Raw genomic sequence first — 26,556 nt, 5'->3', positions numbered from 1 at the left:
GTTTTTACATGTAATCATAATACACAAAGCAATTCTGAATCCATAAACCTCTCATCTAAATGTCGAAAAGATCTTAAACTCATGCAAATACTCTCATCAACCAAGAGTACAATTGTCCAGCATTGTCTGCAGCTACCGAGTGCAGTCCACTTTAGATACTGCAATGGCTATTTAGACATTTTTTTGATTCTTGGTGTAAACACTTCAAGGATAAGAGCAGTATTTTACTACCCATCCCTAGATATGTTTGACAAGATTTTGTGCATCTCTACAACCTCTACAGTTCACATGACAAAAGTGCTCCTAAAATACTACTATCTGGTCATGAGTTCCAGGGTTTTTGGTATACAGTGATGAAGGCACAGCAGTAAACAACAAAAGAAATGAGAAAAAGCTGGAAATACTCAGCTGGACTGATAACATTTTGAGTTGAATAAATTGATCAGAATGGAAAGTAGTTAGAAATTTTAGTGTTGAAAGGGTAAGGGAAGTGGGATGTAAGGGAAGATTTGGTAACAGCAACAGGCAGGAGAGACTGAATGATAAATATATAGAAACAAAAGGCAAAGGTAGTGATAATTGTTGTAGTAATGATACAAAGCATTGGCTCAGGCAGAATAACAAAGTGTTTGAAAACAATAAACAAACATTGAGATTAAGACCCATGTGTGGTCAAAAATAAAAACAATGGGAGAAACAGATTTCATGGTCTGAAAGTGCTGAGCTTGATGTTGAATCCAGAGGCTGTAAAGTTCCGAATCTAAGTGAGGTGGTATTTTTGAGCTTGTGGTGATCTTCAGTGCGGCGTTGTAGCAGGCAGAGGGTAGAAACATGAGCATGAGAGCAAAGTGGTGAGATCACGTTTGTGGACTGAATGGAGATGAACAGGAGAATGCACGGTGAACAATAAACATGATAGACTAAATTAAAATAAATCACTTATGTGAAAGGTGTTTGGGGCTTCCGTTGGTGAGATGGCAAGGGTGGGTTTTTTCTTTTACTTGTTCAAAGGATGTGAGCATTATTGATTAGGGTGGAATTTATTGCCATCCTCAATTACCCCAAAGAACATTGTGGCAAGCTGCCTTTCTGAGCCTTCAGAATGTAGGGACATCCTGAATGCCATAAGGAAGTGAGTTCCAGGTTTCTTACCCAGCGACTGGTGATATAGTCCCAAGTCAGAATGTTGTCACACCTGACGTTACATCAGAAGACGCTGTGAGGATGAGGATGAGGACGATGTGTTGGTGCTAATTGAATACACCATGGTGTCACAGACAATGGTACTTTCCGAATGCTGACAGGGGAGTGGACCTGAAGTTACAAGTGATCCTTTGAATGTGGACATGAAGTGGTTAGAATAGATTATAAAGAGAAATATCACAGTTTTGGGAGAAGTAATGTTGGAAACAGGACAGAGGCAGTCTTCATCCCGCCCCCTTGACCTGTCCGTCCTCCCCGGACTGACTTATCCAACACCCCCCCCCCACCCACACTCACCCTTACTTGTTCCATCCCCACCTTTAACTTGTCTGTCTCCTCTCCACCTATCTTCTCCTCTATCCATCTTCAAGCCACCTTCCCCTCTCTCCCTATTTAATTCAGAACCCTCTACTCCTCCCCCTTTTCTGATGAAGGGTCTAGGCCCAAAACCTCAGCTTTTGTGCTCCTAAGACGCTGTTTGGCCTGCTGTGTTCATCCAGCTCTACGCTTTGTGATCTCGGATTCTCCAGCATCTGCAGTTCCCATTATCTGAGTCAATTGAGAGTTCTGTTGTCATAATGAGGTGCTGTGTGGGGAGGCAGAATTCTTGGGTGAGAGGGAGGAAGATGTATCAGAAGTGCTGTTGTTCTTGAATCATCAGAACAAGTATAACGAACGTCGAGAAACAGAGATTGGAATGGAGTCCTTAAAAGGAAGTAGGGTGTGAGTAAATGTGGCTAGGGAGCTGTGGAAGCTTGTGGATTTATAATGAGCACAAGTAGATAGTTAATCCCCAGAAATGGAGTCAGAGGTGTGCATGGCAACAAAATGCAAGTGATGGACTATGTATGTGAAGGCACAAGGAGGGCGGCCATTGGAAGCAAAAGTGATTATGATTTCTTGTTCTAGGTCAAAGCAGTAACTGGCACCAGTACAATCATCAATGTATCAGGGAAAAAAAAATTGGAGGAGCTAATTTAGGCAGGACTGGAACAAGAAAAATGTTCCACATAGCCCACTAAAAAAAGGTATCACTTGTACGCATGTAGATATATTCTCATCACCTTGATGTCACAAGTAATGAACTTGGCACCTGAAAAGCACAAAGACCCATCTGGATGAAACTACAGAAAATTGTTTCAGATCAATTCATTACATTAGTCATACTCCAGGCAGTGCCTTTCAAACCAGCAACCACTACCTCCAGGAAAAGCCATGATAGCAGATGCATGGGAACACCACTGCCTGCAAGTTCCTCTACAAAGCCACAGAGCATCCTGACTTGCAGCTATATCATTGTTCATTCAGTAACTGGTGGGTCAAAAATCCTGGAACTTCCTCTAATAGCACTGTGGCTGCACCCACATCAGAAATAACAATCACCATCTTCAAGCATGTGGAGGGTTGACCAATAAATAATTGCCTCAACCCATGGTTGAATTAAAACAAAAATTAAAGTTGACACAAATTAATATTGATTACACCCAAAAATCTTAGAACCCCTGTTCTGATGAGATTTGACTGTACTAAGCAGGTATGCCAGTTACTCCACAGGGTACATTGTAAGTGATGCCCTGCAGTTTAAAAGACCCACATGACCAAAACAGGCATACAACAGCAGTGTGCTTGACACTGAACTAAAATGAGCCCACTTGTTTTCTCATGAAGGTTTGCCAAATTCAAAATAACAATGTATACTGCCCTCAAATCCCAACATTCTGCAATTATCAGGAAAATCAGTACAGTCTTTACAACACATTTACCCAAAATGATACAACTCATTTGCAATCCACAAATAGAACTCTAAAGAGCGGCAATAATTGCAGGTTGCAGCTAACGTTCGAAATACCTCTTGCGTGTAGTAAGGACAACCAAATCAATTAATGCCATCCTTTGCACTAGGTACCAACACAAATATCTATAATTTTAACAAAGGGAGTTTAATTCAACAACATTCCGATAAATCCCAATGCATATTTTAACTAGCGAATTTTAAATTAATTTATTAATTATTAAAATTAGCTGTAAAACCAAACATAAGCAGTTGTAAAAAGCCAGTGCAAACTCAAATTTAAAACATGTTTTTACTTTTTGATTCAGAAGCTGACCCACAAAGCTGCCAATCCTCTGTTATTGGTTCACTTGTTAATTCCTTCTAACCCTGTTTGAGTAAATATTACAGAGCTTCTCACGTCCATGGGCAGAAGTCAATCATTTTCAACTTGATCACATTAGTCTTTGAAGGCAACCCACAATTTATGTACACAACTCATATGCGAAAGGACTTGGATTATATTCTGTACCAGAGATACGATACTAGATTCAATAACAAAGGTCTGAATGTATGTGCAACGAGTGATACATTAATCACCTTTGCTCCATCAGCTCAGGGGAGGATTGGGTTGAGAGGAAACATGCAAGAAATGTTGCCAGGCAGAGACACATGTATATATTGTATAAAGATCAAGCATTGAAAATGGAATTGATAACACCCAAAGAGAAACAAGACTTCATATTTTGTTGCTCAGTTGCAATATACTTAAATATAAGGAATTAGTTGGAATCCTTCATATACATTTGAATTGAAGCAACTGGAGTTTTATTACTGCATACAAATTCAGACATTATTGAAATTACCAATTACTGAAGTATGAACTAATTATTTTTCTGTACAATACAAGAAAAGAGTGACAAATGCTGTGACACAATTGCTCATCTTTTTGCAATACAGATGTTGGGTAACTTTGCAGAGGGGAAAGATGATCTGCTACTTAAATAGTCAATTTCTCAAATTGGCCAATGAAACTGCAATACCATTTCAGAAAATACTTTCTTAGCTCAAAATTAACCACACTGCAGCAAGTCTACAAAAGGTCACTTCTGCCTAATGCTGTGTACTTCAAATATTAGATGGGTACTCTGGTAATTGTCAAGCATTAGTTTCATCAAGACAGGTTTGAAAACACTATGGCTTGGAAGTTGGAGTACTACATCACAACTGATCATGGGCTGGATTTTTTTTTGCCCTCATTCCCAATTCCAATGAAGTTTTGAAGTGTGAAGTGTGAAGGTAAGGGCAAGAGGGAAACTGAGACCTTTGCGAATGATGGAATTAACAGACTTACCCCTTAAACAAAGAACAGAGAAAGAAACTGAGTGGACAATGGATAAACAGATAAAGTGAATTTAAAATTTAATACAAAAAAGAAGAAAATAGATGATTGGAGAAAAATACAGAATGAGAAAGTAAGAACAATCACATATTTTTAAAGCTTTACAGGCAATTGATTAGCTACAGGCAGCTACACAAATTTACCTACTCCTTTTCTGAATGTTGAGGTTGAACGTTATAGCAGGAATGTAAATCTTTTCCAAAAGGGGCCCTTAGTTTATGCAATTGTAGCCCTAACTTTGAGGGGATTAAATGGTATTTACCAGACGGAAACTGTTTGAAATACACAACCAGACTGAAAAAACAGATTAATGTTCACCAAACTGCGACAATTGGCAACTCATCATCGCTGCCTTATGACAAGTTGTTGCACTTTTCGTTACACAGATCAGTAGGATTTCACCCGCCTGTGTTTTATTAGCAAATTCCGGTCCAACAACTAGACAAATTCCATCTTCCGCAGTTTAATGGGCAGAACAGCTTTTTGTTTATTTTATTTGTTTTACCTGGTTCAGGCTGAGAACTGACAGGAAAGCCTCTTGACACTGTCGGGCGATCTGTAGACCTTCTGTTGATGTCACACAATTATCACAAGCCAGGCAGTCACTGAGAAATATTTTGGCATTTGCTAGTTTGTGAAATTCACTTTCCTGTAAAAACACAAAGCGCATTTGATAATAAAACTATCTTAATAGTCACCCCCCCCGCAAAAAAGACAAAATATTCACTTCTCTGTGTGGCCTCACCTCGTCATTGTCGCTGATGGGACTCTTCGAGTCGTTGACCAGACTTTCGTTTTCAGTATTTTTCTGTTTTTTAGTGCATTTCTACATTAAAACATGAATAAGAATTCAACAATATTTCGTACAGAAACCCCTTTAAACGACTCATATCAGCACCGCCACAAGTCAAAGGCCAAGAAAACAAACTAAGCCAAGGACAAAGGATTTTTCTTACATTTTTAGTACATTTATCACACTTCATGTCTACCGACGGGCCTGTTCTTCCTCCTCACTCCACCACAACGCGGATCTGGCAGGAGTCGGCTTCAATAACACAAGCCTGCGGATACACAAAGAGACAGACTCCTTTGAAGTTGTGGACCACGCACGCGGGGTTTCCCAGAGCTCGGCGCTGGTATTCAACCCTGGAGCCACAAGACCCAGAGCCCCCCCCAAAACACACCTGCAAATTGTAGTAACTACCCCGATATGGTCCTCTGGTCAGGGGCCGTGAGCATTTCCCTACTCCCCCGGTACACACTCACACACACACACACGCATGCATCACACATAGCAGCCCGACGCATATAACTAGTCAGATCCCATGGACGCACGAAGGACAAAATGAAATTACCTTCGCGTGTAGAGGACTTCCAAATTATTCCAGCTGATCGTGTCCACAGATTACAATCTGCAGGAGGTAAACGCCAGAAATGAGAGATCGCACCGACATGTCAGAAAGAAGCGTCGGCTGTTAAAATATCATTTTTTTCCTCCTTCCGTTCAGTTGCTAATCCCTCCCCGAGTACAGTGTCACTGTCTCCGGCACAGCCCCCGTTCTGAGGAAGTCAGCCTATCTGTCTGCCGCAGTTGAGACTGGAGCCGCCTCCCCCCGCAGCGACATTGCGAACCTGACAAATAGCACGTATTGGCCGCAGAGCTCAACTTGGGGGAGGTTTCAGTTCTCCTCCCTTCCGCATATCTTCCCCACCCACACCCCGCAGTTAGCTTCAGTACCTCCCTGGATGCCTGTCTCACACAGCTTCAGGAAAACATTTTCAGGTTGAACCCTCAGCTTTTGCGCCACTTTTCCAAATAAAGAAAAAAACAAGCATGAAGTTGAAATAACGCAGAGCGAACCCACCCTCAGCTTGGCCTTTTCACATAAGAGTGAGGCATCCTTCTATCAAAGTTTAATGGTTTCTAACTCTGACCTGTTGTAAACTCCCACATGTTAATTACAAGGCAGGCATTCTAACCATGAAGATAGGCTGAAAGGAAGCTTTTGTGAAGCCCTGTATGGCGATCATCCCGGAAGGCTGGGAGATTTAATTTGAATTCACCTCCCCATTGGACAAAAGGCACACGGGGGTTGAGCCAATGAGAAGTGAAAGATCTCCAAGAAGGAAGAGGAAGAATACATGCACAAACTTCCACGCCTCCCAAGTGACTCAATGCGTTGAGGAAGAGCTACCGAACGCGTGGTATGGCTTTTGTTCATCTTTTTAAATACAAAAATACTCCAAAGATCGGGGTTTTACTTTAGAACTGTAAATGTATATCGTTGTTGCTTTAGATGTGTATTTCCATCTAAAACTGATAGCGCGCCATTCAATAAGTTCCGTGTACGTCTGAATTACAAACGCTTTTCTTACTTTGTTACCGAACATGATTTAAAACTACATGGGTCTTCCTTCAACATTTACATATTTGTCTTTAAGGTGAGGCTCACTGTGCACTGTGGAAAATTAGGAGTAAATAAGTTTCATTCAATACCTCGCTGGTTTGTACACATCTCAAGTTGATGTTCTGATTTCAGATTTCTTGATGCCAGCAGCGCTTTCGAAATCACAAGTTCCACATCATTCATTCAGTCAGTCAGAGCAGATTAGGAAAGAGACAGCAGAACGAACACAAAATAAAACTCAACTGTCTCGTCTTTCAGCATCACATTGTTGGGACTCGAGACCATGAGTGTCCCAAAGGCAGGTTGGATTCTTGCACGTGAAAGTGCTCATTGATTGTCATCATCACCATGCTGACTTTCAGCCTCAATATATTAATATTTTCTTGTCTTAAACGAGTTTAACTAATTGCATTCAACAAATTAGCTTCTGATGATGTAGTGTCTTAGTGCTGTGTACGTTCTTCGGAAAGCCTTAGATTTTACTGGTAAACAGCAAATCAGTAATATTTGAAGCTGCTTGGCCCACTGTGTTCATCCAGCTCTGCACCTTGTTGTCTCACATTCTCCAGCATCTGCAGTTCCTACTATTCCTGCACTGTTAGTGGTGTTTTGACCATTACCTTAATAGAAAACCATAAATTGCTGTTATGTGAAGATGGAAGCCTCTTATGATGAACTCAACAGTCACAAAGCATTAAAAAACGGATTATTCCAAGCAAGGATGATTAGAATTAAGAACTGTATTGAAATATCTGCTTTACAGCAGTGAATTAATTGACATCTTAATATTCAGTACATGTAAAATGTAATCCATGCTATTAAAAGGTGCAATGTAAGTCAAGAGTGCTTTGATGGAGATTAGAGAAACAAAATGGTTAAAGACATGTACAGTTCCTGGTTCGACATGAGTTGTCAAAGAATTATTATGGCATGAGCTAATCATCCATTGGGAAATTTCTAGATGCTGAAGATACAATCTTTTCCTGTTAGTTGTAATACAATTTAAAAATAACAGACTTCTGTTTGTAGATCAGAGATAATGGGAACTGCAGATGCTGGAGAATCCAAGATAACAAATTGTGGAGCTGGATGAACACAACAGGCCAAGCAGCATCTCAGGAGGACAAAAGCTGACATTTCGGGCCTAGACCCTTCATCAGATGATGATGATGAAGGGTCTAGGCCTGAAACATCAGCTTTTGTGCTCCTGAGATGCTGCTGGGCCTTGCTGTGTTCATCATGCTCCGCTCTTTATTATCTTGGATTCTCTTTGTAGCTTACATTTTACATCTGAGAAAATGGAACGAGTGCTAGTATGGAGAATTGAGAAAGAACATAGTCAAGAAGGTACTTTCTTAGGAGACTTTTTAAAGATGTGTGGTAGAGGGGTGGTTCAGGAACTAATTGCAGAATGTATAACCTATGTACTTGAAAAATCTACCATCTGAAAAATGAGAACTACTTAGGTGGGTAACACAGAATCAGTCAGAGGGCTGTAGAGATGGCTTGGTAAAAGCACTGATAGATATTGTACAAGTAGTGAAGTAAGGCTGCGGTGGAAATTGTAAATAAGAACAATAGTTTTAGACTTGGTGCACTAGGAGACGAAGCTAATGCAGAATGACAACAATAGGGGTTGAGGAATAAGTTATTGTCAAATGTGGTCACAGTTGTTCTAATATATAAGGTGTTTGTTTGATTTTCAGAATATTGAAATGATAGAAAGAGTTGTAACAGATTTACTAGGGCTGTTCGAAATCAAGGTCAGTGAGTTTGACATTGGTGGAGGGCAAGTTGTTGGAAGGTATCCTGAGGGACAGGATTTACATGTATTTGGGAAGGCAAGGAGTGATTAGTGATAGTCAATGTAGCTTTGTGCCTGGGAACACGTGTCTCTCTAACTTGATTGTGTTTTTTGAGGAAGTGATGAAGAGGATTGATGAAGGCAGAGCGGTGAACATTGTCTATATAGACTTCAGTAAGGTGTTGGATAAAGTTCTGCATGTACACTGATTAACAAGGCTGGATCACATGGAATACAGAGAGAACTAGCCATTTGGATACAAAATTGCCTCGAAAGTAGGAGACAGAAGGTGACGGTGGAGGGTTGATTCTTTTAACTGGAGGCCTGTGACTAACGGTGTGCAGCGAGGCTCGGTGCTAGGTTTACTGCTTTTCATCATTTATCGAAGTGGTTTGGATGTGAATATAGGAGGTATGGCAGATGACACCAAAATTGGTGGTGCAATTGTCAACTAAGAAGGTTACTTCAGAGTACAACAGGACCTTGGTCAGATGGGCTGAGCAGTGGCAGATGGAGCTTAATCTAGATAAATGAGAGGTGCTTTATTTCAGTATGGCAAATCAAGGCAGGACTAATACACTTACTGGTAAGGTCCTGGGGAGTTTTGCTGAACAAAGTTGGACTGCAGGTTCATATTTCTTTGAAAGTGGAGTTGTAGGTAGACAGAATAATGAAGAAGGCGTTCAATATGTTTGCCATTATTGGTCAGTGCATTGAGTGTAGGGATTGAGAGGTCATACTGTGGCTGTAAAAGACACTGGTTAGGCCACTTTTGGAATACCGTGCTCACGTCTGGTCTCCCTGCAGAAGGAAAGATGTTTTGAAACTTGGAATGGTTCAGAAATGATTTGCAAGGATGTTGCCAAGGTTGGAGAGTTTGAGCTATAGGCAGAGGCTGGAGCTGTTTTCCCTGGAGCGTTGGAGGCTGAGGGATGACCTTAGAAGTTAAATCATGAGAGGCATGGGTAGAGTGAATAGTCAAGGTCTTTTGAAGTTCAGAACTAGAGGACTTAGGTTTAAAGTGAGAGGGTAAACATTTAAAAGGGACCTAAGGGGCAATTTTTTCATACATGATGGTATGTGTATGGAATGAGCTGTGAAAAGAAGTGGTGGAGGCTGGTAAAAATACAACATTTAAAAGACATCTGAATGGCTATTTGAATGGGAAGGGTTTGGAGGTTTATGGGCCAAATGCTGGTAAATGGGACTAGATTAATTTAGGATGTTTGGCCAGCATGGATGAGTTGGACTGAATGGTCTTTCTCTGTGCTGTACAGCTCTATGACTCTTTGAGAGGGTTAGATATAGTGATTGGGACAGTGACTGTTCCTTTTGGTCTACAGCCAGAGGATTTGATGAGCTGAAGGACCGCTTCTGTACTCCGTAATCCAAACATCAAATTTAATTTGATGGGCAAAAGAACCAATGGAAATATGAGGGAAAGCACTTCAATGTGAATTTACGATCTTGAACACACTGCTTGAAAGGAGTGGTGAGTTTTGAAAGTGACCTAGATAATTGCTTGAAAGAAGAGATTTGCTGGGTGAGAGACATGGAATGGGGAGTGGGACTAACTGGATTGCCAATAACAAGAGCTGGGATAGAGTAGACTGCTAAGTGCTTTCCTCATATCCTTTGTAATTTTTTCTCTTATTTAATTTCATGATTCAATTATAGAAGCGCGTCAAGCTGACTGGAATCTATGTAGAAAGTTAATGTAGAGTACTTAGGATCAGACACTGGAAAATAATGCAACAGAGTCACTGCATGCAATCAAAGTAATGGTTTTGTGTCAGACTGCAAAAATTTACTGTTCTCATTCTAAACAGGTAACTAGATGAATTTCTGTTTGTGGTATGTGTTTGTAATATCATAGTTCTTTGCATCTTTCATTAACTGATTTTGTTCAAAAATTTAAATTTAAACTGAGTAGTGCTGTGATGCTTCTATTGTTCACTGTAGGAAGAGATTATGGAGTCACAGTATAGTTTCAGTTACTTAAAGGAAATAACAAACATATTGGCTTTCTTCCATTTGTTGGGCCATTTAAATGCTTACCAAAAGGACAAGGTAATGATATTTTCAAAGTATTAGCTGTTGTAGACTTTTAGAGATAGAAAGACTTGTAGGATTTGAAGCTCAGCTCTGGGCCTAACAGAAAACTGATGCTGAACATGATTTAATTAAGCTTGAGGAGAAGGGTGGAATCGAAAACAAAGGATCTTTGGAGAAAAGCAAGATGTCTTTGGTTTACCATGTGTTTTGCTGAAGAAGTTTCACATAATGTAATCAAGAGTCAGTAATGAAAAGTAGTAGGAGATTAAAATTGAATATTATTAACATACATATGTAATTAATCCTCTTCATAAATAATATCTTAAAAGGGCAGCATTCACATGAAGATTGGGAAAGATCAGATCTTGATTTTCAGCTGTTGTTTGTAATGGTAGGCAATTGTTCAAATCAGGAATTAGAATCATAGAGATGTACAGCACAGAAACAGCTCCTTCAGCCCAACTTGTCTATGCTGACCAGATATCCAAAACAAATCTAATTCCATTTGGTCCACATCCCTCTAAACCATTGTCATTCATATACCCATCCAAATATCTTTTAAATGTTGTAATTGTACCAGCCTCCACTGCCTCCTCTGGCAGCTCAGTCCATACACGCACCTCCTGCTGTGTGAAAAAGTTGTCCCTTAGGTCTCTTCTAAATCCTTGCCCACTCATCTTAAATCTCTGCCATCTAGTTTTGGACTCCCCCACCCCGGGAAAAAGACCTTTGCTATTTACCCTATCCATGCCCTTCATGATTTTATAAATCTCTATAAGTTCACCCCCTCAGATTCCAGGGAAAATAGCCCCAGTGTATTCAGCCTCTCCCTATAGCTCAAACCTTCTAACACCAGCAACATCCTTGTAAATCTTTTTTGAATGCTTTTAAGTTTCACAACATCCTTCCTATAGCAGGGAGATCAGAATTGAATGCAGTTTTCCAAAAGTGGCCTAACTAATTAATGTTGCCAATATTAGCAAATGACTTCTTGCTGTATTGGTGTAAGATTTCCTCACCCTTCACTATAATGTTAGCATCAACACCTTCATTTTAAACTATTTATAGCCTCTGCAAGACATATTGTATAAACATGTTAAATGCCTATCTCCTATTATCACCAACATTAGCTTCTAGGCTAAAATTGTATCAGGGATAATGGGAACTGCAGAAACTGGAGAATCCGAGATAACAAATTGTAGAGCTGGATGAACACAGCAGGCCAAGCAGGATCTTAGGAGCACAAAAGCTGATGTTTCGGGCCTAGACCCTTCATCAGAAAAGGGGAGGGGGAGAGGGTTCTGAATTAAATAGGGAGAGAGGGGGAGGCGGATCGGAGATGGATAGAGGAGAAGATAGGTGGAGAGGAGACAGACAAGTTAAAGAGGCAGGGATGGAGCCAGGAGAGGTGAGTGTAGGTTTGGTGAGTGAGGCATGGGGACTGCTTTGCAGAAAACCAAGCGAAGGCTTGGAGACCGCTTTGCGGAACATCTATGCTCGGTTCGCAATAAACAACTGCACTTCCCAGTCACGAACCATTTCAACTCCCCCTCCCATTCCTTAGACAACATGTCCATCCTGGGCCTCCTGCAGTGCCACAATGATGCCACCCGAAGGTTGCAGGAACAGCAACTCATATTCCGCTTGGGAACCCTGCAGCCCAATGGTATCAATGTGGACTTCACAAGCTTCAAAATCTCCTCTGCCCCCACTGCATCCCAAAACCAGCCCAGCTCGTCCCTGCCTCCCTAACCTGTTCTTCCTCTCACCTATCCCCTCCTGCCACCTCAAGCCGCATCCCCATTTTCTTCCTACTAACCTCATCCCGCCCCCTTGATCTGTCCATCCTCCCTGGACTGACCCATCCCCCTCCCTACCTCCCCACCTACAACTCACCTCCACTGGCTCCATCCCTGCCTCTTTAACTTGTCTGTCTCTCCTCTCCACCTATCTTCTCCTCCTCGCCCTATTTATTTCAGAACCCTCTCCCCCTCCCCTTTTCTAATGAAGGGTCTAGGCCCGAAATGTCAGCTTTTGTGCTCCTAAGATGCTGCTTGGCCTGTTGTGTTCATCCAGTTGTACACTTCTTTATCTTAGCTTCTAGGCTTCAATGTTTAAACAAACCAAAACCCTTGCATACTGAAGAATGAGCAAGTCTATTTTATTTTTTATATCTGGAGTTTTTGACCGATGAGATAGAAGATATGGACTTAATGCAGTAGTGCTCACAATAACGGCAGCCAGTCATTAAATGTAAAGGAAATTATTAAAGCCCTTTATTAGTCTATTTATGCCTTTGTATTGATGGAAAGCTAACAATGAATACTGGAAATTCTTCTACAAAAAATTAAAGCTGTTGACCAATTTATTTGACAATTGTATGTTTAAACGTAATTGTACAACTTAAGATAGTAAACCTAAATTGAAGCACATCACAAACTGCAGCATCGCATTGCACCAATTGGAACTTCAGTAACTGACAGAAAATAATGCACTATATCTTGCATGAAATTGTGCTCATCATGTTAGGTAAAATTAACAGAAAAATAATAAAAGAAACTTTTCAAATGAATCAGTTGGCATGATTGCTGTATCTCCATTACTGCACACCATCTTTTTAGAACCCCTCACCCCATCTTGTCTTATCTCTTAAGTGTGTGGAGCTCTCAGTGACAAAATATCTATCATACACTCTGTTTCCACTAAGATTGAAACAATTTGATCAGCTGCCTGTGCAACTTCCTTTCCTGTCTCAAGTTCACCAGGCCCGGCTTTCTCTAAAGCTCACCTCACCCTAACCCTAAACAGGTATAATTTTCTTCTTTTTAAACTATCACCTAAAATGTCCTCTCAAAGCTCATTTGCCTAAGAGTCCCACTCTTGTCCCTATTGCCACTAAACTACTGTCCACCCAACTTCCCTTTCTGGTTCCATGTTAACACATAGTATCGACAATTCTCTTTCAGATATTGTCCTTCACACTTCAAGTCTGCTGTCATCATCTCTCTCCTCAAAGCCAGCACTTGACTCCACCATCCTTATAAGTTACAGCTCCATCATTAACTTCTCTCTTAAGTTTTTGAACTTGTTGTCACCTCCTAATTCTTTCTTCATCTTTATCAGAAGTCTATGTTTGATTCCTTCCCAGTAGACTTCCACTCCTGCCACAGCCACGAAGACCAATGACATCCTATGTGACTGCGACAAAGATACACTATCGCTCTTTGTCCTTCCCCACCCGTCTGCAGCTTTTGATATTATTCACCTCACCATCTTTCTCTGAGGCTTCTCCACTGGGCTGCCAGCTGGGTGAGCCTGGTTTCCTTTCTTTTCAATCCAATCATATCAAGATTTTAACCCACATTGGCTACACTCCCCATTCCTAACTTGCCCCCCTTCCATTTATCATCTACATGTTGCCCCTCAGTGACATCATCCGCAAGTATTGCATTAGTTTTCACACTTATGCCGACAACACACAGCTTCACCTCAAGAGGCTGCTTATCTGAGGGGCAGAATTTCATCCTATTAATTGCCAGGAAGACTGAAGCTGTTGTCTTTGGTGTCCACAACAAACTCTCTTTTATTTCTGGCTACTGACTTTATCCCTCTTCCCAGCAACTGCCTGTGTTGTTTCGAACCTTAGTGTAATACTTGACCATGAGATGAGCACAGGGCCACGTATTCTTGCCATCACTAAGATTGGCTAATGTCACCACTGTAACATTGTCCTGTTCCACCTTGCTTCAGGTCATCTGCTGCTAAAACCCTAGAATGTGCCTCAAGACCTGACTATCTGAACAGTGTCCTAAATTCAACCTTCTGTAAACTTGAGGCTATCCAAATCCCTGCTGCCCATATCCTTTTCTGTGCTAAGTCCTGTCCACCATCATCGCTTATGGACTGATCTACACTGATTCCACATCTCCTCTAACACCTACCCTGAAAGATCTGTGCACCGATAATTCTAGCCTATTGAACATCCACAGTTTTTAATTCCTCCACCATTGTTGTCTGTGCCTTCAGCTGCCTGGACCCTAGGTTTGAAGCTCCCTACGTAATGTCCCTACCTTGCTTTCCTCCTTCAAGATCCTCCTTACAAACATGGTCTTTGACCAAGTTAACCTTGTTGTTCATTGTTGGATTTAAATTCATCATACTCTGTGAAGCATTTTGTTATGCTTTATTGTATTGAAGGTCCTATAACATATATGTATATAAGTTGTAAAATATCCAAGAGTGATATCAAGCAAAGTAACATTTGTGTTTGGATGCATTTGCTGAAAAATTCCTTTGCAGCAACATTCACAAAATGCCACAGCATTCTAACTGGAAACAGCAGAGTCAAATAGTTAAGTAAATTAATTCAATTATTTTCCTCCATATTACCAGAGAAGAATGAAGTAAGTAGAGACAGAAATTCAGAACGAATGAGAAAAAGCATGTTGGAGTCACAAAGAGCGAGACAGAAAGATTGTAAACAACAAAATAACATGAGGGGTGCAGAAAATGTTTGTGATCAGACTGAAATGTTGCAGAAAGGGAAACATTATTTAAACAAAAATGACTTGTCGAGATGAGCAACGTGCCAGGAGATCCATTAGTGCCTCTATAAAGAGCTATAAAGCACAATGTTCCAAACACCAGACAGTCAGTCTGTACAAGAAATAAAACATGTGATTGTTGGTACAGTCAGTGAATCTGATTTCAGGCTGCTTCATTATTTAGATGGAGAAATGAAGAAGAGAAGCAAATTGTGTTAATGAATGTAAGATTATACCTCTTAATAGCATGCTGAACATACACATTTGTAGTGGACATGAAATACTCCTTCAATGTAATATAAACATTATCTATAAAAATGACACCATTTGGATATAGTAGAACATTAATGTAAAAACATCGAGTAGGACTGCTGTATAATTTGTAAGTACTGCAGGAGGGGATAAAATGCATTGATTTGAGAATTGAAATTTTATTTTGCATATTCTACATGATGTATTAGTACAATGTGCTTTTTAGAACTGGATTTACTGGTATGGATGTCTTCAGAAGGTGCAGAATAATGTTAAATTCATGAAATGTTAGATTAGTGGCTTATTGGAAGCATTCACAACCATTTCCCAGAATGCAATACATTTTGGATTATTTAATATTGCTAATGTAAGAGAGTTTATGTCAAATGTTATTGCAAAGTCGTGTAACGTTCATTGCAATTAGTGTTTATCATATTTTCTCTCTAATTATTCATTGCAAGGTAATTTTATTTTCGTATTGCAGATTCATTTGAAAGCATCTTTTGAAAACTTGTCGTCAGTACTTCTGCTCGTACATCCTGCTTTTCGTGGAGATGGCATACATGGTTATTGAGGAGCAAACAGATTCAATCCTTCATCTTAAAAGATCTCCTGGTATCAGGTCCTGGTCTGTGTTAGTTGGTAAGTTTTAACAGTACAGCACAGTACAGGACCTTCGGCCCACGATGTTGTGCCGGCCTATTATCCTACTAAGATCAAACTACCCTGCATACTTACATTTTACTATCCACCATGTGCCTACCCAAGAGTCGCGTAAAAGTCTTTAAATTATCTGACTCCACTACCACTGCTGGCAGCACATTCCTCACGCCCACCTCAGACATCTCCCCTATACATTCCTCCAATCACATTAAAATTATGCCCCCTCATAATAGTCATTTTCACCCTGGGAAAAAGTCTCTGACTATCCACTCTATCTATGCCTCCCATCATCTTGTACACGGCTATCAAGTCACCTCTCATTCTCCTTTGTTGCAATGAAAGAAAGCCCTAGCTCCCTCAACCTTTCCTCAAAAGACCTGCCCTCCAGTCCAAGCAGCATCCTGGTAAATCTCCTTTGCACCCGCTCTTAAAGCTTCCACATCTTTCCTATAATGGGATGACCAGAACTGAACACACTATTCCAAGTGTGGTGTAACCAGAGTTTTATGTAGCTGCAGCATAACTTTGAGGCTTTTAAACTCAATTTCCCTGCCAATGAAAGCCAACACACCATATGCCTTCTTTACAACCCTATCAACGTGGGTAGCAACTTTGAGGGATCTTTGGACGTGGACCCCAAGATCCCTCTGTTCTTCCACACTGCCGAGAATCCTGCCATTAACCCTGTATTCTGCATTCAAATTCGACTTTCCAAAATTAATCACTTCACACTTTTTCAGGTTGAATTGCCTCTACTGCTTCTTTGCCCAGCTCTGCATCCTGTCAATGTCCTGATGCAACCTACAACAGCCCTCCATTCTGTCCACCACTCCACCAACCTTTGAGTCGTCAGCAAATTTACTAACCCACCCATGCACTTCCTCATCCAAGTCATTTATAAAGATCACAAAGAGCAGAGATCCCAGAACAGATCCTTGCAGAACACCACTGGTCACCAAGCTCCAGGCTGAATACTTTACATCTACTACCACCCTGTGTCTTCTATCGGACAGCCAGTTTTGTATCCAGACAGCCAAATTTTCCTTAATCCCACACCTTCTTACATTTTGAATGAGCATACCATGTGGAACCTTATGAAATGCCTTGCTAAAATCTATATACACCACATTCACTGCTCTACTTCTTTCGATGTGTTTTGTCACATCCTCAAAGAATTCAGTAAGGTTTGAGAGGCATGACCTGCCCCTCACAAAGCCATGCTGACTATTTCTAATCAAACTGTGCTTTTCCAAACAATCATAAATACTATCTCTCAGAATTGTCTCCTTCAACTCAGAAAAGTGTGAAGTGATTCATTTTGGAAGGTCGAATTTGAATGCAGAATACAGGGTTAATGGCAGGATTCTCGGCAGTGTGGAGGAACAGAGGGATCTGGGCGTCCATGTTCATAGATCCCTCTTTGAATTAATTGTAGACACACTCATTTCTGCTTTATAAGTGTATGGACTTAAGATCCATAACATGAATCAGTACTGCGTTGTTGGGTTGTGTTGACGACAATACATTTCAACCAGAATCTGATTTTCACCCTCTGGCGGTTTAGGTGAACATTAAGGGTTTCATGTGCTTATTCAAATAAGAGGAGAGAGTTTTCTGGGTATCCTGATCAACGTTTCTTCCTTAATACTATCACTAAAATAAAAAAAATCATGTGGTTATTGTCTTCCTGTGGAATATTATTGGCACAGTGCAAATGCCAGATATCCCTCTACATTTTAAGTTTAATTCATTGTGGGGAATGTTTTTGAGATGTTTTGCTCCAAAACATTAATTTATGTTGGGCTGTAACGAGGAAAAATGAAGTGATTTAATGTAAGTTACTTGAGGACACCAATACCAGAGCTGTATAAAAGTAGTTAACACAGAAATTCTTGTTTCTCTCCTGTAGGAATTGGCTCTATTGGTTTAGCTGCTGCTTACTATAGTACAGGTAGGAACATTCAGAGTGCAATTGTTCCACATCCTTCTGATTGCTGTAGCTCCTTTTACTGATTTTAAAAAAATGTGTGTAAATTGCAAATTGCTGAAATATCTCTGAACAAAAGTGACCTGGAAAGATTAAGTCAATGCACATATGTGCCAGTTTGAATTCACATAATTAAAGCCATAAGCTTAGGCAAAATAGACAAAGTTGCAGAAATATGAAAAAAAATGAGTAAGGGGTCTAAAGCAGGAAGGAAGCTGATGCTTTGCAAACAAAGCATTTTAAAATATTGGATTCAGGAGTGAAGGAAGTGAACAGTGGAATTCTAATGAGTTAATATGAAAACTTCTTTGGCTTTGGTGAGCAAGACCTAATTCGATTTAAATGCAGGAAAATCTTGAAAGTTCTTTTCAAGTAAGCATTCTGACTTACCTGCTTTTCTGATATATCTTGTGTTTAAATTGTCTAATGTGACTGAGTACATGTCCAGGTTGATCTCAACTCATTTGTATTCTCAAATTTGCAGTTTATTATAATCACAGAAATGATAAACTGCATACATGTGGTGTCAAAATATTGCCAGTGGGACAAATCAATTGATGACTGCTTGGGAAGATGCAGTTTCTTGAAACTTATTTTCTCTCCTGCCAGCCACTTCTAGTTTAAGAATTATGAAACAATGAAAGGACAAAATTGTCCATCTCTTAACAGCTTTAAAAAATCAGTCTCCTGGGTTTATAAATAATAACAATATATATTTGCATCAGAGCATGAAGATAGTTTACAGTTGTCAAAATTAACGATTGTGGTCAGTGTACCAGCAGTGCAGAAGTTTCTGATACTGATTTAATTTTCAAGTGAGGTGGACTAGAAATAAGAAACTTGCTACAGAGAGAAAGTAGGAAGTAAAAAAATTGACGGTGACTCTTTCTGGACTAATGTTGGACCCTCCAAAATGATGGCTGCACAGTATAAATGGGACCAGGACTCCTGCAAAGAATATTGGCCTAAATCAGGTAGAATTATTTAAAGAATGAACGCAGATCTGCACCTAGACATGAGGTTTTATGAATTTAAAATATTAGTATGAGTTGCAGCTGGCATACCAACTGTGAAATCAAGGCGATAAGGTGCTGTGACTGAACTTTTGACTGAATTGTTATTATAAGTGAGGGGTAGTTATGAGTGAATTAATAAAAGTTGTGTACTCATTGTTTTCAGACAATTTGGGATGGAAGTTGTTCTATGTTGTGGGCTGTTTATTTGTGGCCGTACAAAACTTGGAAGACTGGGAGGTAGGAAAGTAGCTACATACTTAAAACTTGCTTTTGGTAGTAATGATATTACAACAGCATGAATCCATGTTTATAAATGATTTATTCGGCTACTTGTGAATTATAGAATGTTATCAAGTATTTAGTATTCATCTTGAAAATCTTTCAAGAAATGCTGCACTGTAGAAGTCCAACATGGTGTCAACATCACTTCTCAACTTTTGAGATGTCCATTAAACTTGATCCTGCTTCCTCAAGTTGTGGGCCTCGCTGACAGCTACTGTGCTGGCAGTCTGTCCCATTGGGTTCATGTGCATTGAACTATTCCAAGTCGCTATTTGTGAATAGTTACTGGAAAGTCTTAACTCCACCATCTCTTTAATCAGTGTTTAGGGGTGTATTGCTGGCGTAGTAATCCATGCATCCAGATTAAAATTCCACACAGTAGAAGTTTGAATTCAACACAACTTGAAAAATGCAATTCAATATAAACACTGTTCGATGTTGTTGGAGATAAAAAGTGGTTTACTAATTTTCTTCACGGAAGGCATCCTGTCCTTATCCAGTCTGACCTGTATGTAATTACAGTCCTAGAAAAACATAATTCTCTTGTAATTGTGTTCTGAAGTGTCCTAGCCAGTCTTAGTTCAGAAGCCCGTCTTCTCAGTATCCAGGGATGGAGGAAAAATACTGATCTTGTCAGCAATCCCTAAATGCTGAAAACTGACAGAAAGTCTTAGGATGTATTACAGAAGAGAAACTCCCCTGGCCAGAATCTTTACCTGGAACAATCCATAAATTCAAAAGCTTGGAGTGTTGTGTGGATTTAACTTTTTGTTAGCTGAATTAAAGAGTGGCACGGTGGCTCAGTGGGTAGCATCGCTGCCTCTCAGTGCCAGGGATCTGAGTTCGATTCTACCCTCAGGCAACTGTCTGTATGGAGTTTGCACATTCTCCTCATGTCTGCTTGAGTTTCCTCCGGGTGCTGCAGTTTCCTCCCACAGTCCAAGGATGTGAAAGATAGGTGGATTGCCATTGTTAAAATTGCCTATAGTGTCCAGGGGTGTACCATGGGAAATGCAGGGTTACAGGGATTCAATAGCCATGGTACGTCTCGCTGAGATGCTCTTCAGAGGGTTGGTGTGCACTCAATGGGACAAATGGCCTGCTTCCACACGGTAAGGATTCTGTGAATTTCACAGGAGGAAAAAAATGTTCATTTCAGGATTGGTGACACATTCATAAGGCCAAATAACCCTAACGTGATTTCAAGTCTAATTCTGCCTCCTTGAATAATGTTGGCCAACATTTGACTTCTGTCAGCTCTCAACTGGGTTTCTGTTTGCCAACTTAACATTTAGCAGTAGATGGTAGTGTTGAAATGCTACTTTCATATTGATAAGAAACAAACAAGTAAACATGAAAAGCATGAATGCTTTTACAATTCCTGATTATGTATTCTAATATTGCATTAAAATAACCCACAATGCTTACAGAAAACTTAAACTCTGGGCATAGCATTATAAACTTTGATTTATGAAATGAGAATTACAGATTAGCATGTTGTAGAACGCTTATACGTTGTTAAGAATTGGGACTGTAATCTGAAGCGTTATATATTTTCATTCATTGAAAGGTAGTTTTTCTGTTTTTCAGGAAGTCATATTTGACAAGAATAAAGGGAATGCAGTTCTTAAAAATTTTAACCTTTATACAAGGATATTGACCATGTGGAATAAAAGTCAAGAACAAGGTGAAGTGTAAATTTGTATTTCGTCAATCACAAAAACATTCAGGTTGACATGGGGCCATAGTGAGCATGATGGTAGAAAGCTCAAACTAAAGCATACTGTCTGGAATGGATAATTATTTACTTTATACCAATTATAAATTAATTTTAATTTCTCCTACATTGCCACCATCACCTGGTTTGGCTGAGATCAACAAATCAACATTTTCAAACTCAACCATAGCTCAGTTTAGGAATAAGGTTAAACCAAAGATTTAGTCTTTCATGAAAAGGCTAGCTTCTTAACATGAAACTTCACATGCAGATGATGATATCACTGTAACATAGAGAGGTGGAAACTTGATAGTACCAAGCATGAATATTGCTGAAAAGGTAGACGTTGCTGAAATTTGTTATCATGTACTTTCAGGATAAATTTAAGAATGCCAAATTTCAAATGGTGATAACAATTTATGTTACACTAGTAAAGGGTACTGATTGATTGGCAAGTTGTCACAGATTTGTTGAGGTATTCCAATGGGAAAGAAATGAGGGATTATAAGCTCACCAAGCTTGCGTGTAATTTGAAAAAGGGGCAGACATGAAAATATTCTTTTTGCGGCAGAGGACGGGTACCTGTGTATGGATTCATGTTGCCTCTGAAAAGTGTAAGTGTTTGACAACATTAGCTTGACAGATTATTTTATATTCAGTGTCAGTGTAGCTATTAACACACTTGGGGTTGCTCAGCAAGTGCTACCTGATCACAGAATCATATCTAACAATAAGGCAGTCCTAGGGTTGTGAACAGGTTCCATTCTGGGGTTTGTTTGCAAGTCAATTTGCACGCATGTCAGAAGACAATGCAGGACAATATAAAGGTGCTATTTGCAAGTGCAGGAAATGTTCACATGTCTGATCTTTAAAATCACACCCCTGTATGAGATCACGTTCATAATTATGAGCGTTCATAATTGGAGGCTCATAAGTTGGGTACCTCCCCCACCCCCGATTAATGTTTTGTTTTGGACTTTGCCAAGCTGGGTGGTTGGGTATGGTCTGTGTACTACCTTCAGAAAAAAAACAAAAAACCATGCCATTTTCATTAAATCAACTGGTCAGTAGAATGTACAGCCTACATACTGGCTTCGTACTGGCACTGAACTTCCATACATGACATCATTCAATTTCGTGGTAGGCAGAACATCCCTTGGATTGTTAGCTTCCTATTAGTGGAATATCCCCCTGCTGTACCTGTTGCATAGTGAAATGGTTTCCCTAACCCTTTGTTCACATTTTTGAGGTACTTTGTCTTTCCAATTTAAACTGAGCCAGATTATGCATTTTCCAGGTCTGTAAGTGGCAGTCTTTGGTCCATTCAAGAGTTTGTGTAAGACAGAAAGATAGACAGTACCAATGTGATTGGGCTAGTAATCTAAAACCCCAAGCTATAAGTGTTTTGGGGACACTGGTTCAAATTCATCATGGTGGATGGTAAAATTTAAATTCAACAAAAATCTTGAATTAAAAAAAAAACTGGCTTAATGCCAATGAAATACCTACTTGTTGATTATGATAAAGGCCTATCTGTTCACAAATGTCCTGTAGAGAAGGAAATTTGCTGTCCTTACTTGGGCTGACCTACATGTGACTCAAGACTCAGAGCAATGTGGTTGGCTATTAACTGCCCTCTGAAATGACCTAGCAAACCAATAAATTCCACAGCAATTAGTGATCAGCTTGCCTAGCCAAGGATAAATTCACCTCATGAATGAATTTAAAAAAACCTGAATAACGGTCTGATTATGTTGGCTACAGTCTTGCAGGATAGATTTCGCATGTTCTACTTCTGCATGGCTGCTTCGACATCTTCAGGTATAGAGTTGTGCTACCACTTATGTCTTCTTGTAAAATGTGTTCATGCAATGTTGGTTTGATGATCTTGTGTAATACTTGCTTTGCTAGTAGCGTTTAAATAACTGTGTTCCATTTATAGTGGTGGCACAGCTCCAGCATATTCGTGCCGTTACTGTAGAGGAGGAGAGGGTCCGCTATTTGGGAAAAGGATACCTTGTGGTACTGCGGTTTGCAACTGGGTTTTCACACCCAATTACTCAAAGTGCAGTGTTAAGTAATCGAAGGCAAGTAATTAAACTTTTAACTATTGAGATTTGTTTTGATTTATTAATGAACATAGTCCAGAGACTAATTAAATACATATGTTTTATAAAATCTGACAAAGTGGAAGTGATACCACTCTATTTGGTTTGGATTCATATTAAAGCAAGGTAAATCAGCACGTGAGGAAGAAAAGAATAGAAAGATATGCTAAGAGAGTTAAATGAAGGGGAGTGAAACAAAAGACCATACATTACAGTATAGACGAGTTGGATAGTATACTGCCTGACTTATAGTGTCTACATAGCAATAGCTTCGATGCTGAAAAATGTCAGCAGGTCTGGCAGCAATTTTGGTTTTTGGTTTCTGATTTGCAGCACTCCCAGTTCTTTTCGTTCATATTTTTAAACATTGTTCATTGGTTCTGACTACAAACTGTGACAAAAAAAAGTACATCGACCAACCACTAATAATGTAAATATGAATAAAATACTATACTTGCTGAGATTTGAAATAAAGGCAGAAAGTGCTGAGCAGGCTTGTTGAAATACTTGAAGAGAGAAATGATGTCCGACACGCTCAGCTTTACTAGTACTTTCTATTTTTATTAATGGTGTAATTCATCATGAAGATACTGTCTGAAGTTTTTACTATGTCAGCTGGGGGTGGGAGCAGAATAAAATTTTGTTTATATATCCAGTTGTTCCCCATTAAATACCATTGGCATTTTGGCACTGGTTACTTAATAAAAGATTGAAGTCACCACTACAGAAATATAACTGTTTATGTCTTTCAATGTGCATCATTTCAAAAGTGTTTCCAAAAAGTAGTAAGATGTTCTGGTTTCATGATCACTCATATCTTTGTATTATTCTGAAAGTGTCAGCCTGGAGCCGAGTGCTTCACAATCCCATTCGTCAGAGGGAAAAAGGGGAGAAAATTGAGGTTGTCCTTGTGCCTCATTTATCTGAATGCAGGGCCTGAGAAATCCGGCTGCAAATTGCACACGTTCTTCCTCTTTAGTAAAACATGAAATTCAGAGGCAAAGATGACACAAAAATGATTTTACAAGAGGAAAGTGAAGATAGAATGGTTGGGTAACGGAAGAAAAGCAAGCATTTTAGCTCATTCAGCGTTCCAAAGCATTGCCATAAAATTATTTTGAAGAATTGATATTGATACCATGTAAGCTGAAGCAAATTGGAAAGAGTAAAGGATTTACTGCCTTATCAGTATATCTCTATTCAGGTTTGAAGGATGACCATTAATGATTCCATCTACTACATGTCTGACTTGAAGCTGATGTTATGTAGTGATATGAATTTGAGATTATGCAGGTGTGGAAGATAGGGGGAAAATGGTTTGTGTTGTTTGAAAATGTCTGCAGTTCTAACTTGCCTCGCTTTTCCTTTCCTTTCACAGTGATGTTGCTGCTGTAGCACAACTTATAACTAACTTTCTAAACCTTAACAAACCATCCGTTGAAGATAAAATGGGATTGTCTCTAGACAGTAGTGATGGCACTGGCAGTGATAATGAAAAGAACTGAAGATTATTAGCGAGAAACATTTTGCGGACATTAAGCATACAACCAAAAGTAAACACAGGGCTTTTAAAGTCTGCACATTTGAGGAACATTAAAGAATCAGCCTTAAACAAACTGGCTGTGAAACTGCACAGGAAGCAATGTCCAGCTCTTAGTTACATGCTGCAATGCCAACTTCTTTGCTGGTGAAATAAGACACTATAATTTTTAGTATTTCAGTGTTGCTGATGTAACGCTTTGGCAGAACGCTACTTTGATCAAATGCACAAAAAAAGCTTTAAAATACAATAACTAGTTACGTCTGAAATATTGAATGGAGAACCTTTGTTTCAGTTGTGACTATCCTTACAAGCGTCTTCTGTTTATTGTCTTTTTCAATTCACTTTGTGTTTTCTTCTAAAGCAAAACCTAATCAATTGATTATGTATAAAATGAAAGAATGCAATGAAAAACTGCAGATTATTTGTATATTTCAGTAAAACCAAAAACATAGACAAGGAGTCATTAGTGTTTAAAGGCTGAGAGCTTTCATAGTATATCAAAAAGTGTGTTTGGATAAATATATTTTGTACACAATTGTCTTATGAGGGTACTATATTTAAGAGAGATGGAGTAAAAGCATGATTCAATGCTGAACACCCTGTCCAGCTGAAACTTAATTTTGCAAGGGACATAGAGATGTGACGTTGGCAGACTTTCCAGTTTGGGTATTGGCCTGCTGAAAAGATTAGAGGCTGACAATATTACACTGAGCACCTCATCACCTCGGCCTGTGTACCATACACAATTCACAGTTCAGGAACATGATAGAACACTCCCTTGATCAGTGCAGTTCCACCAATGCTCAAAAAGCTTGACAGCATCCAGACAAAGCAGTTTTGTCAATTGGGACCTCATCAACAACATTAAACATTGATTCTCTCCACCAATGCAGTAACAGCATCGTGTACTATCACCAGGTTCACAGCAGCACTTTCCAAACCAGTGATCTCCGCGACCCAAAAGGAAAAGGCCAGCAAACTCAAAAGGACACCACCACTTACAAAATTCCCTTCAAAGCCCCACATCATCCTGATGTGAATTAATATAGTTGTTCCAGCATGGGCGCTGAGCCAATATCCAGAAACTCCACACCGTGTGGACAGCAGCAAATGAAGAAGGTGACTCATGAGTACTTTCGAAGGGTAATTAGGCACCGGCAATAAATGCTGACTTTGTCAGCAATGCCATGTGTCATGAAAAAAACAAATGAAATGTACTATAAATTACATCTGCTCCTTGGGAAGGGGATGGAGACAGTGAAATCTTGATTTGATAAATCTTAAGTGTCAGTAAAGGCCTAATCTATCCGTTTGGCATAGATGTACATTAGGTTTCACATTGTATGTATTCATTGGTTATATTCATGATGGGAGAGAGGTAAATTAATCTGTATGAATTTGGCAGGTAAGAGTTTGGGTCACGTTTTTCAGGTCATTGAAAACTTGGAGTCTACAAAATGAGGAATGGAGCCAGCTACTCAAACTCATGAGTTTGCATGCTGGCAGGACAGCTCTATCTCAGTATTCTGGCTTGCTGGGGATGGATGAAAAGCCCACTTGATGCTGGAACTCGATTCATTTCCCAAAATGTCAATGAAATGTGATTGAATTGCAAAAGCTGCAATAATAATAAAAACATTTCATACTATTTGCCAATGCACATGAATAACCTTGGCATGGAAAAGAAATGTCTAAAAGTCACCACAACAAGTTGCATTGTAAAGCTCTTGGCTATTTTCACTGTCATTCTGATTAACTAATGTGTATATCTGTTACTTTTCAATAAAGCTGTCTCAGTAAG

At 39.6% G+C, this 26,556-nt stretch overlaps 2 protein-coding genes across 7 annotated transcripts in view; one reads left to right on the top strand and one right to left on the bottom strand.

Annotated features, from left to right (window-relative positions):
• narf (nuclear prelamin A recognition factor) overlaps window positions 1-6,412 on the bottom strand; it is a 23,292-nt gene extending 16,880 nt beyond the window's left edge. The window contains exons 1-5 of one of the 4 annotated variants that reach the window (XM_048554974.1): window positions 6,312-6,412; window positions 5,732-5,788; window positions 5,333-5,437; window positions 5,122-5,202; window positions 4,882-5,025 (exon numbers count right to left, since the gene is read on the bottom strand). In XM_048554974.1, the coding sequence (XP_048410931.1) occupies window positions 4,882-5,025; window positions 5,122-5,202; window positions 5,333-5,359 (252 nt within the window). In that variant the 5' untranslated portion in view covers window positions 5,360-5,437; window positions 5,732-5,788; window positions 6,312-6,412. The other 3 variants (XM_048554973.1, XM_048554975.2, XM_048554972.2) reach the window with 3 other exon arrangements.
• LOC125463572 (cytochrome b-245 chaperone 1) lies at window positions 6,106-26,556 on the top strand. 3 transcript variants are annotated; one of them, XM_048554977.2, is made up of 8 exons: window positions 6,106-6,581; window positions 9,932-10,080; window positions 15,924-16,081; window positions 18,012-18,053; window positions 19,269-19,342; window positions 20,978-21,074; window positions 23,047-23,191; window positions 24,591-26,556. In XM_048554977.2, exons 3-8 carry the CDS (start codon window positions 15,994-15,996, stop codon window positions 24,715-24,717), a joined length of 573 nt encoding a protein of 190 aa, XP_048410934.1. In that variant the 5' UTR covers window positions 6,106-6,581; window positions 9,932-10,080; window positions 15,924-15,993; the 3' UTR covers window positions 24,718-26,556. The 3 variants fall into 3 exon arrangements, with proteins under 3 accessions (XP_048410934.1, XP_048410933.1, XP_048410935.1); XM_048554976.2 differs by lacking the exon at window positions 9,932-10,080 and having other exon boundaries at window positions 6,108-6,581; XM_048554978.2 differs by lacking the exons at window positions 6,106-6,581; window positions 9,932-10,080 and adding an exon at window positions 6,629-6,818.

Source organism: Stegostoma tigrinum, chromosome 22 (genome assembly GCF_030684315.1).
Source record: "Stegostoma tigrinum isolate sSteTig4 chromosome 22, sSteTig4.hap1, whole genome shotgun sequence".
Taxonomy (NCBI): domain Eukaryota; kingdom Metazoa; phylum Chordata; class Chondrichthyes; order Orectolobiformes; family Stegostomatidae; genus Stegostoma; species Stegostoma tigrinum.
The sequence above is the reverse complement of the archived record's forward strand: the minus strand, read 5'-3'. Positions and strand labels throughout refer to the sequence as shown.

What these genes read in the sequence shown, in the direction of transcription:
- LOC125463572 (XM_048554977.2), top strand. Translation starts at nt 15,994, where the DNA reads ATGGCATACATGGTTATTGAGGAGCAAACAGATTCAATCCTTCATCTT. An exon ending in TGCTGCTTACTATAGTACAG is followed by an intron (nt 18,054 to 19,268) that starts GTAGGAACATTC and finishes CATTGTTTTCAG; the next exon opens with ACAATTTGGGATGGAAGTTG. An exon ending in AAAACTTGGAAGACTGGGAG is followed by an intron (nt 19,343 to 20,977) that starts GTAGGAAAGTAG and finishes TCTGTTTTTCAG; the next exon opens with GAAGTCATATTTGACAAGAA.